Genomic DNA, 15,778 nt, shown 5'->3' with positions numbered 1-15,778 from the left:
CAGTAACAAAAATAACCTTGGTTAAATAAATGATGAACAAACTTAGTTTTTAATTTTACATCTGCACTATGACAATGTTTTCATATCATACAGTTATTCATTTAATACCAACATTTATACAAGTGCAATTTTGGTGTCCAAATACTTTTTGGGGCCATTGTATTTAAGGATAAATACATTATTAAGAAAGAAGATTAACTTGCAAATCACTCTTGCAGAGGTCTTTATTAATAAAATTAAAAATTTCTTTAGCAAAAGTCAGTTTACATGATCATAAAAAAAAATATTGTGCAAATTCAGAAGCAATATTCCAGTGCACAAACGAATCCCTCTTCAGTTTTAGTGGCTGAAGTTACAGCCCGTTATACTCATGCTTACAGTGGCCAACAAACAGAGGCTCCGCCTGAATCCCCCGTCTGCAGAAACACAAACACATTTTTATCATTTAAAACTCAATTTCCTCACTGAAAATTAACCCTGTAAAGCCTAATATATGAAATAATAGTCAGAAATGTTTTAAATGTAACAGTTTATTGAAACATTAGACAACACATTTAAAATAAAATTCAAAATTACAGTTGCATAATGTGTTTTAGTTGAGTATCATATTTGAAATGTCAGGCTTTTATGGCTTATATACAGTAACATGGTATGTTGAGAATATGGAGCTCGTGTTCGAGGAGGAAAGAAACGCATTCACTTTATTCAGAGGCACAAACTGAGCAAAACTATGCAATTTGATGCAGTTTCTGATGTTTAAATGGCCAAAAAGATGAAATTCTAATAGCTTATAATCAATGAGATCGACTTAAAATGCATATGAATATCAGTTGTCACTCTATATCTCCCAATAATATGTCTTAGTAAGATGATATGCTTAGTTTTATGATCAAAGCTCTATCGTTTTTATTCTGGAGAGGAAACATAATGCAATTTAATGCAAGAATGATCGAGAGATGAACAAATAAACATTCCTAAAAAGCCTAATGTATCATATTTGACACTTACATTTTAACACAAATTTTTCAAAAAGATTATGTATGGATAATCAACAGAAGTTGCTTCAGTCCAGTCTCGAATTATTACTAACAAGTCAAGATTTGAGAGCAAAAAGACGTGTGAACCACAACCTGAAGGTGGAGGTTTGTGGAATTATACTAAAAGGTCTTTTACTTGATAAAAAAAAGCATAAACTATCAGACGACAGAAGGCATGTAGTAGATTATTCAGCAAAGTTTTGATCATTTGGAGGCATTTGTGTATCATACATTAGGTTTTATAGGGTTAATAATATGAACTAATGAATTTTGTATGTGTACAGTGTGACTAATAGAGGTTGATAAAGGATCTATTTCAATACCTTAGAAGTTCACAGCGAAACGCTTCCAGGCGAGGGAAGGCCAGATCTGCGTTCAAAGTTTTTTCTTCATCGCTCCACAACCTCTCAGCTGCAGCACAGGCTCTAGGCCTTCACAAACACAATCACAAACATATAGAAAATATTTTGCGACAACATAATAATATCATAATGATCTTAGTGTATTTTTTCATACCACAGACGTGGGCTCAGATTGGTGGCGTCGACGTATTCACCCCACATGGCGACCTCTCCACCGATCACCAACTTCTTTTGCTCTTCTGTCCCTAAATCAGAAAAAAATGCACAAATTTAATCAAATACACTATAAAAATAAGGTTCTACGGCATCACTGTGAAAACCTTATTTTGGAACCTAAGTGTATAACCGCTATAACTTAAAGGTATAGCGGAGGATTTTCTTTTTCCGGGTGGATCATCAAGACTATTGGTCCTCCTAAGTGTCAATCATTCTGGTGATATGTTTACGTAAGGCCGTCGTACGTGCTCGTGCACACGATTCACACGATGGCGTGCGCTCAAAACACAGGTTGGGCTTCCCACTGATGCCTCAGTCGCGAAGTTTCTACTTGACAGGTAAAGTTTGGCATGCTATTTGGAGAAATCCATTTAAAATCACTGCTAGTAAAAGTTAATGTAAGCTATGATTAGCTCGTGCATACGTTTAATAGGCGTTCCCTCTCGGGAGCAGGTAGAGTGTTGCGCATGTGCATTTTTTCCAAAAAAGTGGAGAAGGCGGTTCTTTTCTAAAATTCGGGAAAATCCTCCGCTATACCTTTAAGTTTAAAACTGCTTAAAAATAAATGCCAATGCAGCATAAAAAAAATGCTGCATTGGCAACTACCTGAAAATAAGATCAAATAAAGTGGCTTAAGCACTAAAAATACTAAAAATTAAAGTTAAAAAGAAAATAAAAATCATTTATTTTGCTCTTCTGTCTCTAAAACATGGAAGAATATACACAAATTTAACCAAATACACACTGAAAATACACCGGCACTGCACTACAAACCACAACAAAGCAAACAAAATAGTTAATTATATTAAAAGTTAAAGTTAAATAGCTGGTTTATCATTAATTAGAATAGTTCAGTGTCATTAATTAGAGCTAACTGACTAATTCTGTATACTGAATTTACTAAATGAACTTAACCACCAGCCCATACATTAGAATCAACTGTATCTGAACCAGGAAACGGCATCAGGTTCTTATTAATCGCCCGTTTGCTTTTCGACCCCAGCCTAACATGCTGCTCCACACACCGGAGAAATTCTGCGGCTGCACTGCGTAGGACATACGCCAGTCCTGGCCGTAGCTGATGTGGTTGATGTACCAGGGGGCAGAGAGCAGAACCCTGTGCCCGGCCTTGGTCATCTTGCTCAGTTCAGCCTGGTAACCTTTACCCTTCCAGATCTCCAGAACCGTGTCCTGTGGAATCTGAGACAGTGTACAGACAGGAAACACTGGGTCACACGCATTGCACTCTTCGCACTTTATCGGCCTCTTTGGATTGATCAATAACCTCTGCTTTATCAATCTGCAACATTTTTTTTGCCACTAATCCACAGTTCTGACATACAAAAAATGTATTTTGTGCATACATGCAACGTTTTTGGGCTTTTACCAATTTTATTGATCTTATTGTGGAGAAAGTATAGGAAATGATGGGGTGAAGAGGTGGAAACGAGATTTAAAAAATGTTGCAAGCTCGACTCAAAATCAAAAAGCTCAAAAAAAGCACCAGAACTCAACGTCTTAAACACTAATCCACAGCTCTGACATACAAAAAGAAAAAAGTTATTTTACATATTTAAAATTTTTTAATTTTACATATTTTATTGGCGCAAATTGTGAAGCGAGGACAGGATATGAACCACTAATCCACAGCTCTGACATGAAAAAAATAAAATAATTGTGCATAAATGCAACATTTTTGGGCTTTTACTAATTTTATGGAGCGTACTGTGAAGCGAAGACAGGAAATGATGGGGTGAAGAGGTGGAAACGAGATTTAAAAAATGTTGCAAGCTAGACTCAAACTCAAAAACTCCAAAAAAGCACCAGAACTCAACGTCTTAACCACTAATCCACAGTTCTGACTTTTTCTTTTTGTGTGTGTGTGCATAAATGCAAGTTTTTTTGGCTTTTTTCACTTTTATGGAGAGTATTGTGAGGCGAGGACAGGAAATGATGGGGTGAAGAGGTGGAAACGAGATTGAAAAAATGTTGCAAGCTAGACTCAGACTCAAAAAGTCCAAAAAAGCACCAGAGCTCACAGTTCTGACAAACAAAAAATACTTTTTGTTTCAATTTGCTGTACATATTCTGAGAGGCTGGTCGTGTGTTACATGTACACAGACATGTTTCACCTCAAAAGTCGACTCTTGGTTGACACCTTCTGGTAAGAAAGTGCTTTGCAACGATTGTAACGACAGGATTTCATGCAGCATTCTGGGCAAGAGGGCAGCGGGGCACATGAGATGTTACATTCTCATGTTTCTCTTAAAATATTTATTTACTAAGTATTTGATGCAATTCCTATTGAAAAGGGGTATAATACCAAAATAGAAAGTCCAGTGTCCAACTAAACCTACTCTATTAAAAATGTATTTAAAGTAAATTTAAATTAAAGCTGAATCTAAAAATAAAATTCTGAATACAAACTATAATAGTGTATAAATACTAATAAAATAACAGATAAAGTCATGCTTATGTTTGATTCTCACACAGAACACACTTTCACACTGGACTGAATTAAAATGTTAGAAAAATTATCACTGCACTGGCACTGCAATCTCTAGTACTTGTTAGTGTTTTGCTCTCATGCTCTGACCCCTAAAGGCTAGGGGCCGCACGCCGTAGTAGCGGGCCCAGCTGTGAGTGGGTATCGGCAGGTCGAGGTAGAAAGGAGCCGCCAGGATGACCTTTAACCCTGCTTTAGTCACCCGGCGCATCTCGCATAGGTAACATCCCTGCTTCCAAACCTCCACCACGTACTTCGATCTGGGCTAGAAGAGAAGTGTCTCGATCCAGTTAAACCACACGCACTGCTTTGTGAGGTCTGAAAGCAACCAGTGTAGAGCAGATTTCTACTCACTCGCTCATGGTAGTCAAACACGTCCTGCCAGACAATGGAGGTTTTGTTGAGAGCGGCAGTCATGTTCATTATACTAAAGAAGAACATAAAGAGAGACATAAAGACACATAGAAAAACCATAGACACTGCGTTCACGAATGCTCCATTTCTTATGTTTATGCAGTAAATCTGTAAAATAAACAGTTTGTTCAAGAAAATGAATATACTAAACATTAAAACAGAATTGAATCAATGCAGAGTCACAAGTGTGCTTATATCAGTTTTTTTTTAAATGGTTTCAAACATGGCTTAACACATATTAATTTTAGAATCTGGGATTAAACTTGTTAAAATTAAACTTGAAATACTCATTAAATTATTTAATGTTTTAAATATATAATTATTTATAAAAGGATCAGTTGAAGGAAAAGCAGCCAACAAGTGATGCTGTTATTCTAAAACGAGAAAAATATTAATAATAAAGAATAAGTAGCTGCATCCTGGTATATGTACACTACTTTTCAAAAGTTTCAGGTTCATTAAGATTTTTTAATACTTATATTCAGCAAGGATGCATTAAATTGATCAAAAGTGACAGTAAACATTTATAATGTTACAAATTTCTATTTTAAATAAATGTTGCTCTTATTAACTTTGTATTTATCAAAGAATTCTGGGGGGAAAATGCATTATAGTTTCCAGCACAACTGTTTTCAACAGCAAATCATCAAATTAGAAAGATTTCTGAAGGATCATTTGACACTGAAGACTGGAGTAATGATGCTGAAAATCTTAGCATATATTACATTTGAAAACAGTCATTTAAAATTGTAATAATATTTCACAATATTACTGTTTTTACTGTATTTGTGGTGAGCATGAGAGACAAAAAAAAAAAACATTTAAAATTCTTACTGACCCCAAACTTTGACCGATAGTGTGTGTAGTTTTTGAAATTTGAAACACTCTCACAATTCTACTCACCTCTCCATATAGAATGATTCCAGTTTGGTAAAATCCTTCCCAAAGCCCATCTTTCCCATAAACTTCCGCACATTGGGATTGGACTGCCTGTTTGAGAGAATAACCTTGTTAAAATCTTCACATAAAAAGATCCCACCACCTTTTTGCTAATGCAGGCACCCAAAACATGTCAAAAGAGCTTACCAGCAGGCAAAGCTGACCTCATCCCCTCCTAAGTGAACATATGAGTCAGGAAAGACATATTTCACCTCTTTCAAGAGGCGTTCCATGAACTTATAAGTGGTGTCTACCGTTGGATCGACGGGTCCAAATGAACCAGAGGGTACATCTCCCTTGTAACAAGGTGTCAAGAGGTCTGGCTGTCCTGATAATAAAGGACAAGCATTGTTATTCGTTGTAGGGTTTTCAAATAAAACCAGCTGGTGTTTAAAAAAAAAAGAAAGTTGACTGAACCAGCATTTCTGCAGTACCGGTAGTACAAAAACCGGGTATTTTAGGTACCCAGTGATAGGTTATTTACAGCATGTCTTTAAAAGCGTTGAGTATTGTAGCCAATGAAAATCATATCTGTTGAGCGCATGAACGCAATGGCCTATCAGAGGTGCTAGTCAGTAAGTCAGTCAGAATCTGCTTGAACCCGCTCTTCTCTTGGTTTCTGTTTATTATCCATTCACAATCTGAATACAAGTTTAGTTCTTCATGCTGCTCAGTGCGCTGCAAAGTTTAAGGATTGACAACCGTATTTAAATTCACAATTGAATCAGAAACTGCGATGACTGACTGTGATACGGTTTTTGCTCTGGTACCGAAATTAGTACCGGATATTGGTACCGAATGCTGTAATTTTGGTATTGTGACAACCCTAATTCTTTAAAATTATCATTTATAATATCTGTTTTCTTATTCTTCTAGGAGATGTGTGCAGTGTCAGCCTTAACGCATTACAAGTAACGCAGGTGTAATCAGATTACTTTTTTCAAGTAACTAGTAAAGTAACGCATTACTTTTAAATTTACAACAAAATATCTGAGTTACTTTTTCAAATAAGTAACACAAGTTACTTTGTTTTCCCATGTATTGACTGACAGCTCTCCTTTCCCCGTGTTGAGAGAAATCAGGAGTAAGTGCCGAGTAAACATGATGGTTACTGTAGTTGTAGACTGAATGAGAGCAGGATTTACTCATCTCACTTGCACAAAAACAGATTCAGTATTCCTAAAAACTATCAAAACAGCTAAATGGAAACTCGGAATATTACGCAAACATTACGCAAACCTATTATGAAATATGTTACATAACACAAATAGCCTACTTTATGTATTTAATCTCACTTTATTAACCAATGTCTTTGCTGCTGACCCTTGATGATACAATATCGACTATACGAACATCACATTTGTGTTTAATTTCTTCTCCTTCATCTTATTCTTCTGTAATCCAGAGTGGCAGCGTGTGTGTGTGTGTGTGTGTGTGTGTGTGTACCATTCCCCCACGACTGAGTGTGTCCAGGCGAGTCAAACTCAGGTACGACTCTAATGCCTCTCATTCTCGCATGTTCAATCACTCTCATCACATCTGACTGCGTGTAGATATGAGTGAACGGATGAAAAGCTCCCTAGAAGAAAAAGATATGCCAGTGTTGTTATTGGCAACTAAAACTCTTTTTAATCACTTAAAATAAAGCTAAAATAAAATAAAGTTAAGTGAAAATTAAACGAAAATTACAGCCCCTTTACCTTATTACTGAGGTCAGGAAAGGTGCGGCTCTGATACGGAAAAGAAGGATCATCCACGATGTGCCAGTGAAAGACATTGAGTTTACTGTAAGCCATAGCATCCTAAGGAAAATTTAAATTTAATTGATTTATTTCACAATACTTAAAATTAAATTAAATTGATCAGAAGCAACAGTAAAGACATTTATTATGTTACAAAAGTTTATTTTTAAATAAATGCTGTCTTTTCATCATTATTATAATAATAATAAAATATTCTTGAGCAGCAAATCATCATATTAGACTGATTTCTGGAGGATCATGTGACACTGAAGACTGTAATGATGCTAAAAATTCAGCTTTGATCACATGATTAAATTACATTTTAAAATATATTAAAATAGAAACACTTAATACTATTTTATATTATTACTGTATTTTTGATCAAATAAATCATGCCACCTTTGAGAGCATAAGAGACTTCTTTCAAATACATTTAAAAAAATCTTACCGACCCCAAACCTTTGAATGCTAGTGTATAATAGTACAAAAATATTTTTAATATTTTTAAATACAATTTATAATGAACAGTAAATACATACCAGTGTCTTCAAAATAGCATGGAGGGGTAAATAATGCCTTGAAGTGTCCAGTAAAAGTCCTCTAAATGCAAAACGTGGGAAGTCTACAATCTCTGTCTTGTTGAGAAAATACTGCATGGAAAAGTCGATTAAAAGAACATATTATTATGCTAATATACCGCGACAATCACATGACTAAATACCGTCACACAAAACTTACAGAGCCATAATCGTCCTGGTACACAAGCTGACTGAAGGACTCCAGACCTGATTTTCAGGTTTCAGAAGTTGAAAAAGACAAATACTTAGTTATAGTGCTGTCAAGCAAAGAATTATGCACAAATGGAAAAAAACAATAAGCATGAGTCGCACCTCTCAGAGAACCCCATACAGTCACTGATCTCAGAACAGCCTGGCCATCAGAAACACTCAGGTTATCTGCAACAACAAAACGTGTTAAGCATGTCATTGGAATGTCTTAGCATATCACATATGCTTTATACTATGGCACAACCATATTATTTTTTGAATCTGGACAGTGTAATTACACCTTCCAATATAGCAGACTTTCTCACAAATGATCAGAGTAAATAAAAGATCACATGATCAGGAAACACTCACAGCTCTCATCTGAATCTTCATCAGGGTAACCGTCACATCCTCTGCTTTTGACACTCACAGACACCACAAAGGGTTTTGACTCCAACCAGTAACGAAGCCCGTTTTCTGCTCAAATAAGCAACATATCAACACACATTATTTAGTATTGCAAAATTGTTTCATTTGACTATGAAGAGCTATTTAGACGCACACAAGCTGCCTGAACCCAGTTAAAAAGTGTTACTTTAAAGGGGTGGTATAATGACCTTTTCACAAGATGTAAAATACAGTAAGTCTCTGATGTCCCCAGAGTGTGTATGTGAAGTTTTAGCTCAAAATACCCCACAGATAATTTTATATAGCATGTTAAAATTGTCACTTTTTGAGGGTGAGTAAAAACGCACCGTTTATGTGTCTGTCCCTTTAAATGCAAATGAGCTGCTGCTCCCGGCACAGGGGGCGGGGCTACAACAACTCGCGTCCTGAACATTTTAAAAACTTTTAGCCTTTTATGTTCAAACCAGAGTCAGACAAAGATGGAGAGACTAAAGAAGAAGTCACAACATGAATGGTTAGTTGATGAATTTATGTATAATTATGTGTAATTTCTAGTCAATGATTAGCATATTCTGTCTTGATAATCTATAAATCTGTTCAGGGGACGGGGTTTGTTGTAGTCCTTAAAAAGCTATTATCTCCCTTTGCTTTGAACTTTCAGTGTCGTGACTTTGCACATGTTGTTTATGCTCAAACAGCAACATTACACACTAACTAACTAATGTTAAAATAGTGAAATCATAATCAACCGTTACCACCCCTTTAAACAGACCGCAGAACAGGAAAAACATGTTTGCGCACATATATCTACACATCAAATTTCCTTTTAAAACATGTAAAATAATTTGAATGACATACAAATGACATTAAATGAAAGCATTAAAAAATTAAATGAAACTTAACTAACACTGATAATACTACTATACGGAAGTACATTAGTTTCATTCATTTTCAGGCATAAACCAACCTGGTCCTTTTGTAAAGTCAGGGAATATGATGGAGAAGTATCTTTTGAAAGCAGCATCCAGGACGGAGCATCCAGTCTGAGCTGCCGAGTCCTTTCCGTAAGTGAAGGAGAAGAGCTGCGGACTCAGACTGTATCTGTCCGGGGACTGATGGATCTGTTGCGGCAGCGGCCAGACTCCGCACACCGGCTCCACTGTGCGACTCACAACCACCAGCAAGAGCCAGACCCGCAGACCAGGAGAGTGCGTGCCGGGGTGAGCCATCGCTTCAGTCGTGTTTCAGTGTCCGACTGCAGGTGTGTGTCGCTCTACACGAGAAATGCGCTGAAACTGTCAAAAACACGAGTCATGTGACAGATAGATAGTGGTTTTGTTCAGGTGACCTGAGCTGAGCTGCGGCGATTCTCATTGGCTCAGCTCCAGTCACATGGTCTATTTCCGGGATAATACATTTATAAAGGAAAAGAGGAAACAAGAAAAAACAACAACAGAGAGAGGTTACATGTTGTTGAAAAAGCATAATAGATACTTTTTTTATATGAAAATGTTGAAGCGGGATGACAAAAAAGAAGATAACAAAACGATTATAAAGTATTAGCCTACCAACAGAAACTCTGAATTGCGAAAAATATTGAGAAAGAATTGTAAATAATTGTTTTAAAACTTTTTTCGTTGGATTATTCGTTGATCTCTTTTATTTCATTGTATGCTATTGGTACACTGTCAGAAATAGGGGTACAGTAGGAGTCCATTTCTGTCCCCCAAGGTACAATCTACACTACGTACCCCATAGGGCTTATTATTGGACCTCAAGGTACATATATGTACCTTTTTGAGGGTCAAAAAGCATTAAAAGGTACATATATGTACCGTTTCTTTTAAAGGTTAAGGTACAATATTGTACCCTTGAGGCAGGGATGGATTACTGACCGGGCCTATGGGGCCAGTGCCCAGGGGCCCTTGCCTACCAGAAGCCCGGGGGGGGCCCTGGGGTTTAAGGCCACGCAATCCAGTTTGGTTCAGAAAACCCATTAACAATAGAACAATAAAGATCTGCTGATCTTATGTCCTTACATAACATAACTAAGTTAGAATAATACTAAGGTAGAGCACATTGAATTTAGCATTTAAGGTTATGATGATGATATCAGCTGTTAATCAAAGTTTCCAGCAAGAGATTCGTGCCAGTCCTGTTCTCTCTATTGTAAGTTAAATGAGTCAGATTGGTAGTCTAACAAAGATATCAATAGCAAGATTAGTTTTAACATTATGTGACCATTGCATATCGACATGATGAAAATATTCATTCAAAATCATTCGTGCATTAATGCTTCATAATTATACCTGAGAATGCTTTGACGCGTTTCCACAGCGCACAATGCTTAAGGGAACATCTGCCAATTCCACCAACTGCGTTAAATGTAGTCTATAATGTGTATTATTTAAAATTACTTTTAACATTTAAAAACAGATGTTTTCAAATTCCAAAGCTTGCGATTAAAGATTACAAACAATCTAATGACAAGGTTTTAAAGCTAGCCTATTTCTTATCATTTTTTGGCCTTCAAAAGTCCTAAATTGCACATATGTAGATCAGAGAAATCCAAATTTTCGCCGGGGCCTTGAGTCTTGTTGCCCAGGGCACAGGAAATTGTTAATCCGGCCCTGAGCTCAATGAAATAACAACTTATGATTTCGGGGGTTTACATAGCAGGCTATTGTCCGGTTTCCCCCTCAAAATTGACTGACGCCGCGTCTGATCAAAAGTAACCTGCCTTGTCTTGTCTGTTGGTGTCAGTGGCCTCTTTGCTTCGGGATTTTTCATTGCGTGAAAAAACGGAGAACAGTGTCAACACGATGCGTGAGATTTGGCAGCCCTGTCTTCACCAACAACATTGTGCATTATATTTATCAAAAAACGATTTTATTATCGAACTGAGGGGGGCCTTCGGAGATAACTGGCCCCAGGGCCTTTACAAGTCATAATCCGTCCCTGCCTTGAGGGTACAGCCCCAGTGACAAGCCATTGTAAAGGTACAATTATGTACTTTATTTTCTGAGAGTGTAGGCTATTTCTGTAATTGTTTTTAATATTGCTTGTTTCTCCATATGCACTATTGTTGTTTTACTTATTTGCACAATATCTCATTATATTATATTATGCTATGCTAAATAATAGGCTATTATGCTATATTATATTATACATTCTTAGTCTACTCTGCACTGTTAGCCTATTTTATTTTATGCTATTGGTATTTTTGTTATTTTTTTATATTACTTATTTCTCCATATGCACTATTGTTATTGTTCTTATTTTGCGCAATATCTCATTATATTAGCCGAAATATTATAGGCTATTATATTATCTTAGTTTACTCTGCACTGTTATTTTAGGTATTTTGTTTATTTTTTTATATATTACTTGTTTTTCCATATGCACTAATTACTTATTTTTTTGCACAATATTTAATTATATATTAGCCTTTATATTATATTATATTATTGGCTCAATATATTTATTACATTTTCCCTGTCACCGATTTTATTGTTCGTGATGATATTCTGGTAATATTGTATATTTTGAAATTGAGAACTAAATTTGAGAGTCGGGATAAAGCCTCTAGATGGCGTCAGTAGAGAGTCAAACAAACTCTTAAATTCTACACTCACACATACATAACAAAAGTAAGGTATTTTAAATGAACAGGACTAATGGGATCAAGTCAAATTAAAGGAATTTATTAAAGGAAAATGTAATTTGATTAAAGTAACACATACCACTGTCATAGTGCCTGCACTTCCCAATGAAAGCATGAGACAGTTTAACTGGATCAAATTACCGTCATAACTCCATTGTTCAGTGGAAGAAAGTAAATATTACATAAAAGCATTATCTGTATATGCAGCCAACCTAAATAGACAAATTAAACGTTAAGCTTTATTTAGCACATTTTAGAAGTCTTTCAAAGGCCTATGACTTTTTTTGTTAAGTGAAACACACACAAAAAAATATTTCTAAAAATATATAGGCTATTTTGTGATTTGTATCATGGTCCCCATCCACTTCCATTTAATAGGACCAATAATGATGATGTTGTGCACATGAAAACAATGTTTTTTTATTGGCATCTATGGTTCATGAAGGACCTTTGGAATGATTCCATTCCATTAGAATTTTAAATTGTTCTTCTTTTAAGAACTGTTTACTGAAGGTTTTTTGGGGATCAAAAATGGTTCTTCTGTGGCATCGCTCTGAAACCCCCCTTTGGAACCGTTATTTTTAAAACACACACACACATCACCCCCCTTCCCATTCTGGAAACCCCTCCCTGTGTCACCTCTTTTCGCAGAATCAAGTGAACTTGATGTCTCAATCGTCGTCTACTCCCTGTTCCAGTTCTCTGAATGTCTGTACCAAATGCCATGTAGTGACAGTAACTGAGTATGAGTCATTCAAATGTTAATAAAGCCCTCACCAAAAATATTTCACGCTTTGAGATTTCATCACTGTGAATAATATGCTTATAATTTTCCATGACATTCACTGTCACAACGATGAGCGGGAACCTGATGACATCTACGTCATTTATTCATTAATAAATACTGTAATTTAAAGATGTGGCAATTTCGCCTCAACATTTTTAACATCAACATTATTATTTTGTAATGATACCGCAATGTCTTTTCTTTGTATTTTATTTGCATTTGAACAGAACCACACCCAGTGAAACTTAGTAAACACACATACAGTTATTGAGAATTAATTTCAGGTTAAATCACTGATGAAACGCCCCAAGCTAGGTGTGTGTTGATAATTATTGTTATCTAATAAATCTCTTTGAAAAAAAAAAAAAAAAAGATGTTATGTGAGTATTTGGAAGTTTCAATTGTCTACATAATGTTATTTATTTATTTATTTTTAATGGGGAACTTTCAAATGTTGACACAACTGTGCTCGCCAATATTTATCTTAGTTTCCAAAATGATTTAGCCTCTGGATGCCACAACATTTACTGACTAGAATCTGAGTATGACGACGTCTGGCTACAAATGATTACTTTCTAAACTACTTTTCAGAATTGATGAAAAATCTGGCTTCATTCTACACTGTAAAAAGGGAACAGTTGGATCAACTTAAAAAAATTACTTCAATTGGTAACACCTAAATAATTAAAGTTTTCTCAACTTAAATTATCACGTTTTACGTGATAATTTAAGTTGAGAAAACTTAATTTCTTTAGGTGTTACCAATTGAAGTAATTTTTTTAAGTTGATCCAACTGTTCACTTTTTACAGTGTATATTCACATGTAATTAGTCGATATAAATGCTGCTAAGCCTGTTCAAAGTGTCTGTTTACTGTCGCTTTACTGCTTTTGTCTTTATGGCGCATTGTTAATACATGGTTCACATCATTCAAGTTAATAAAAATGGTTATCTCTGTCTAGATCTCTGGCCTAGTAGTTTTGTGTTTGTCTTCTAGACAGTAGACACTGCCATATAATCTGTGCTCTGGTAAAAACAAATCCAATATAGTCTCCACAGCAAAACTGACAACTCTTTGTCAGACGTTTCAATCAATAATGTGTACGTCATAATTGCAAATGCAGTGAATCCTATTAATTTTACAAATAGACCATCGGCTTTTATTGTTATTTATTTATTATTCATTTTTTGAGCTTGTTTGTGTTGTCCATGATTTCTTGAACCTAAAAAATGTCTAACATCTAATATTTCGATTCTTGCAACCACAATAATCACGTGGCATAACTGGGATGGTGATGGAATTCTGTGGTTAGTTCTGAATAAACTATTAACTGCAGTTACGTCATAGGCCCCAAAATAATGAACATTATTAAACAAAATTAAACTCAGTACACATTCAAAAAAAACACACACAAAAAACAAAACACAGCACATAATACAAGACAAGACACAACAAAACAAAGCAAAACAAACAAAAAACTCAAAACACAACATACAACAAAGCAATACAAAATCAAAACAAAATAAAACAAATCTAAATAAAACAAAAAACAAAAAACAATAAAAAAACAACACACAACTAAATCAACACGAATGAAACCAAATTAAACAAAAGCAAAGCAACAACAAAAAAACTCAAAGCAAGGATAAAACAAAAAACTAAACACATAATACAACAACAACAAATAAAGCAAAACAAAACAAAAACAAGCATGCAAAAATTAAAACATAATACAACACTCAACAAAGCAAAGTAAAAAAAAATAAAAAAAATAAAAAACACTGCAAAGTAACTTACAAACTCAAAACACAAAAAACACAACAAAATAAAGCAAAGCAAAACAAACCAAAAAAACTAAAACACAAAGCAAAGCAATAAACAAAACAAAAATGAAACAACATAAACTGTAAGACAGCAAAACCAAGGCAAGGCCAAACAAAACAAACAAATAACTCAAAACACAACACAACACAAAGCAAGGATAAAACAAAAAACACACAACAGAAGAAACACAACACAACAACAAAACAAAGCAAAACAACAAAATAATAAAATAAATAACTTTACTTAGAGAGGAAAGAAAGGTTTTAAAAATGACAAAGAAACCTATACCAAGGTATACTTTTACTTTTTGATTTGATCACACTGGCAGATGATCAGTTTGTTAAACCAAGTAGTTTATACATTTCAAATAGTGTCTTTATGCTTCGTGACTGAAGTTTATATTAGCATAATTGATCGACAGTACACGTTTCACAGGGCATATTCTTATTTGAGAGTTGTCAGACTCCACGTCTAAGGTGAATTAAGGTGTACAACAGTTGAAAATGCTTTCTCATAGGGAAGGGCAAGTGATTCTGTCTTTGGCTGAATGACACTTCTGACACCTGCCCTGGCCCGAGGAAATCTCTATAAAATATTCACCTTTACTACTCAAAGTGACTCATGATAGCACAGAAGTTCAGTACTTACTGTGCACTATCATCATTAGAGGATGCCACCCCACTGAAACACTGATTGTCTTATACATATGATTAAATATGATTCAATATAAATATGATTAAATAATGGCAAGACTTTAATTAAAATTAAAATTAAAATATTTCACTCTATGTCCAAACTAACAAATGCCAGTAGTGATTCACAGACTGAACTTGTATAAGGTTATATATTGTTATATTAGTTGGTTACAATACCAGTCAAGATTTTGGGGTCATTTTTATTTATTTATTTATTTAGCATTAAATTGAACAAAAGTGACAGTAAAGACATTTATAATGTTACAAAAGATTTCTATGTTGGCTTTGTCACACTAACATAATAATACAAATGTAGAGGTATTTAAAGGTCAGGCTTAAAATTGGTGATTAGTATAAGTTTATCTTGCTGGTCATTGCTAAACCTGCACTGTAAAGAATTATTGTAATTTTAACTGT

The 15,778-nt window shown here is 35.0% G+C and overlaps 1 protein-coding gene across 2 annotated transcripts; it reads right to left on the bottom strand.

The window, feature by feature from the left end:
• Window positions 1-210: 210 nt before the first annotated feature.
• Window positions 211-9,761, bottom strand: hexa (hexosaminidase A (alpha polypeptide)). Of its 2 annotated transcripts, none has more exons than XR_013819935.1 (14): window positions 9,359-9,761; window positions 8,356-8,460; window positions 8,107-8,172; window positions 7,955-8,001; window positions 7,756-7,866; window positions 7,175-7,276; window positions 6,921-7,053; window positions 5,622-5,802; window positions 5,439-5,525; window positions 4,476-4,548; window positions 2,598-2,815; window positions 1,554-1,644; window positions 1,361-1,468; window positions 211-416 (listed from the first exon to the last, which is right to left on the bottom strand). XR_013819935.1 is itself a non-coding variant. In XM_079860005.1 (14 exons), exons 1-14 carry the CDS (start codon window positions 9,618-9,620, stop codon window positions 353-355), a joined length of 1,605 nt encoding a protein of 534 aa, XP_079716131.1. In that variant the 5' UTR covers window positions 9,621-9,760; the 3' UTR covers window positions 211-352. The 2 variants fall into 2 exon arrangements, 1 of the variants encoding a protein (XP_079716131.1); XM_079860005.1 differs by having other exon boundaries at window positions 2,641-2,815; window positions 9,359-9,760.
• Window positions 9,762-15,778: the final 6,017 nt, after the last annotated feature.

The sequence above is a fragment of the Squalius cephalus genome (genome assembly GCF_949319135.1).
Source record: "Squalius cephalus genome assembly, chromosome: 23".
Lineage (NCBI taxonomy): Eukaryota > Metazoa > Chordata > Actinopteri > Cypriniformes > Leuciscidae > Squalius > Squalius cephalus.
This window is presented reverse-complemented; position numbering and strand designations above follow the sequence as displayed.

Excerpts from the sequence above, each read along its gene's own strand:
- hexa (XM_079860005.1), bottom strand. The coding sequence starts at position 9,620 with ATGGCTCACCCCGGCACGCACTCTCCTGGTCTGCGGGTCTGGCTCTTG. Across the intron at positions 7,054-7,174 it reads TTCCTGACCTCAGTAATAAG|GGAGCTTTTCATCCGTTCAC; the intron begins GTAAAGGGGCTG and ends TTTTTCTTCTAG. Across the intron at positions 1,645-2,640 it reads GCAGCCGCAGAATTTCTCCG|GGACAGAAGAGCAAAAGAAG; the intron begins GTGTGTGGAGCA and ends TTTCTGATTTAG.